The 2,229-nt window shown below is 31.2% G+C and overlaps 1 protein-coding gene across 1 annotated transcript in view; it reads right to left on the bottom strand.

The window, feature by feature from the left end:
• Positions 1-2,215, bottom strand: part of CCDC88A (coiled-coil domain containing 88A) — a 140,344-nt gene extending 138,129 nt beyond the window's left edge. The window contains exon 1 of the mRNA XM_011957453.1: positions 2,118-2,215. Within this exon, the coding sequence (XP_011812843.1) occupies positions 2,118-2,128 (11 nt within the window). The 5' untranslated portion in view covers positions 2,129-2,215. The remainder of the gene's footprint in view (positions 1-2,117) is intronic.
• Between the last annotated feature and the right edge of the window lie 14 nt (positions 2,216-2,229).

Here is a 2,229-nt window from a genome sequence, read left to right as displayed (position 1 = left end):
AGTTACAGCAACAACTGACACTTTATAATAAAGTACATTAAAGCATACATTAATCTAAGTAAAGTGCTTAACAGAAATCCTAATGACTTCAAAATTAGCAAAATACAGCTTTTAAAACAATGTATATTTTGTTGTCCTATCAGTTAAATAATTTAAGATAAATTTGTGTTGATCTTATTTTAGCAAATTATTCAAACAAAGCAAAAGTACACTTTTTTTCTTTTCTTTTCCTTTAATTTATATAGGTCATTTACAACAGAATTAGGACACCAAAAAAAAAAAAAAATCTAAAGAAACTGAGAGGTGGAACTGAAAATACAGAAGCAGATTTGTGGTTTGGAAAGGAGCTAGCCCTCATGAAAAACAGCAACCTGGCAACCACTATTTTGGAATACCATCATTTTCAAAATATACATATATTTTTTAAGCATAAAACTGCATTCGAAGTGGAAACAAACTAATGTATTTGTTTTTAGCACCTCAGTTAAGCATTTAGGATGCAAAAAAAAAAAAAACAAATTTTTTTGGAAAAAGAATCGTACAAATAAAATTAAAGTGGAAAACTAAAGTAATATATTTCCCTATTTTTGTGAACACACATTTTTTTTTAGCACACAAATTCAAAATTTTCTGTCTAAAAATAAGCACATAAAGAGACATAGGGGAACAAGTTCTGAATATCTAGTGTAATGGCTACCCTTTCTGTCATGTAGTTTCCCCAAAACAGAAGTCAGTTTATTATCCTACCATTTTGCCTAGGAAATAGTTAGATATTTTGAGGATAAAAAATAATTCCATTACACAGCTGTCAAAAATATATTTACTAACCCTGGAAATAATGTCTACGCTCTTTTTTCCTTTCTTAAGGAAAACAGACACACATATTCAGATAGCATACATATTTCTTTGGGTGCCTATGAAAATAAAACACTGGTTGAAAATGTATAATAGTATAATACTTTCCTGTTGGATCAACACGTACATGAAAAACAGCCCATAAATCTCTTTGAGCACATAGAGAAGTTAACGAGAGAGCAATTTTTTTTAGATTTGACTTCTACCGTCTTAAACATAAAAATCTAAATCAATAAAATACAAACTTGATAAGGTTATCAGAGCAGTAAGGCAGACTTATTCTCTAATAACAACTATTTATTAATAACACACCGATTTCCCATACATATAAAAGTTCCAAACTACCTCTTCTAATCAGATTCTATTAAAGAGAAATAAGCCTAAGTACGCATTACTTTGAGCACAACTGAAAAATTCAGTTTGATAAACTACATTAGCGTACTAGAATGCCCGTATGCTACAATATCTGTAATTGGATAAAAACTGAGTTTTAATTTTACTAATCCAGCTACCAATATACTTTCACTATTCAATTTCCATCTCAAAAGCATACTTTCCTACTTAGTACAAACCCAATATTATAAACACAAAAGACAAAGATTTGCCCACTAAGTCGTTATCTAATTGTTATTAAGACTTGATACTTGCATTTCAAAACCTGTAAGAATACCTTAAAATGATCCCTAAAATATTAAGCAACCTAATAATTCACACAATAAATCACCTCATCAAGCTTTAGTTATTACAGGCATTTAAATTACTTACTACAGCAAGAGTCCTCACCAATCAGAACTGTTTCAAATTTTCTCTTCTGAAATCTGCTATTACTTAACGAGTTTCAAATTTTGAGCCACTTATTTCTAGATATAAAGGTTAATAAGAAACATTTCTGCATCAAATGCACATAACTTCACAGTAAAGTCTTTTTTCCTATCTTAGGAAACCAGATTCTCATTCTCTCTCTTATTTTACCAAATTATCAAAGAAGACACAATGTGGCTTGGATTTCAGTACTGAAGACAAGTGACGATACATGGTTGACAGAATGAAAAACTAAAGTATTACAATTTTAACAGGTAGAATTCCTAGGTTGTGATAATGGGCTGAGCGCATAACATTATCATTCAAGATCTAATTCTTAAACCACCTGAATTTTTCTGGCCAATGAAGCAAATTAGGGGCTTAAAACATCGTGTCTCAAAGTTCACCGTATGCTATTTCTCAAAGAAAACAAGTTACCTAGGAAAGAAGGAACAACTTACATTTGGAGCATGACCTGGTTCAGGAACACCCCATCCACCAAAGCCACATATTCATCAAGGTTGGTCCCATTTCCTGCAGTCAGAGGTCCAAACGTTTTAACCTAGAACAGAA

The sequence above is a fragment of the Colobus angolensis genome, unplaced genomic scaffold (genome assembly GCF_000951035.1).
Source record: "Colobus angolensis palliatus isolate OR3802 unplaced genomic scaffold, Cang.pa_1.0 Scaffold442, whole genome shotgun sequence".
Classification (NCBI taxonomy): Eukaryota; Metazoa; Chordata; class Mammalia; order Primates; family Cercopithecidae; genus Colobus; species Colobus angolensis.
Note: the sequence above shows the minus strand (reverse complement) of the source record. Positions and strands in the feature narration are given on the sequence as shown.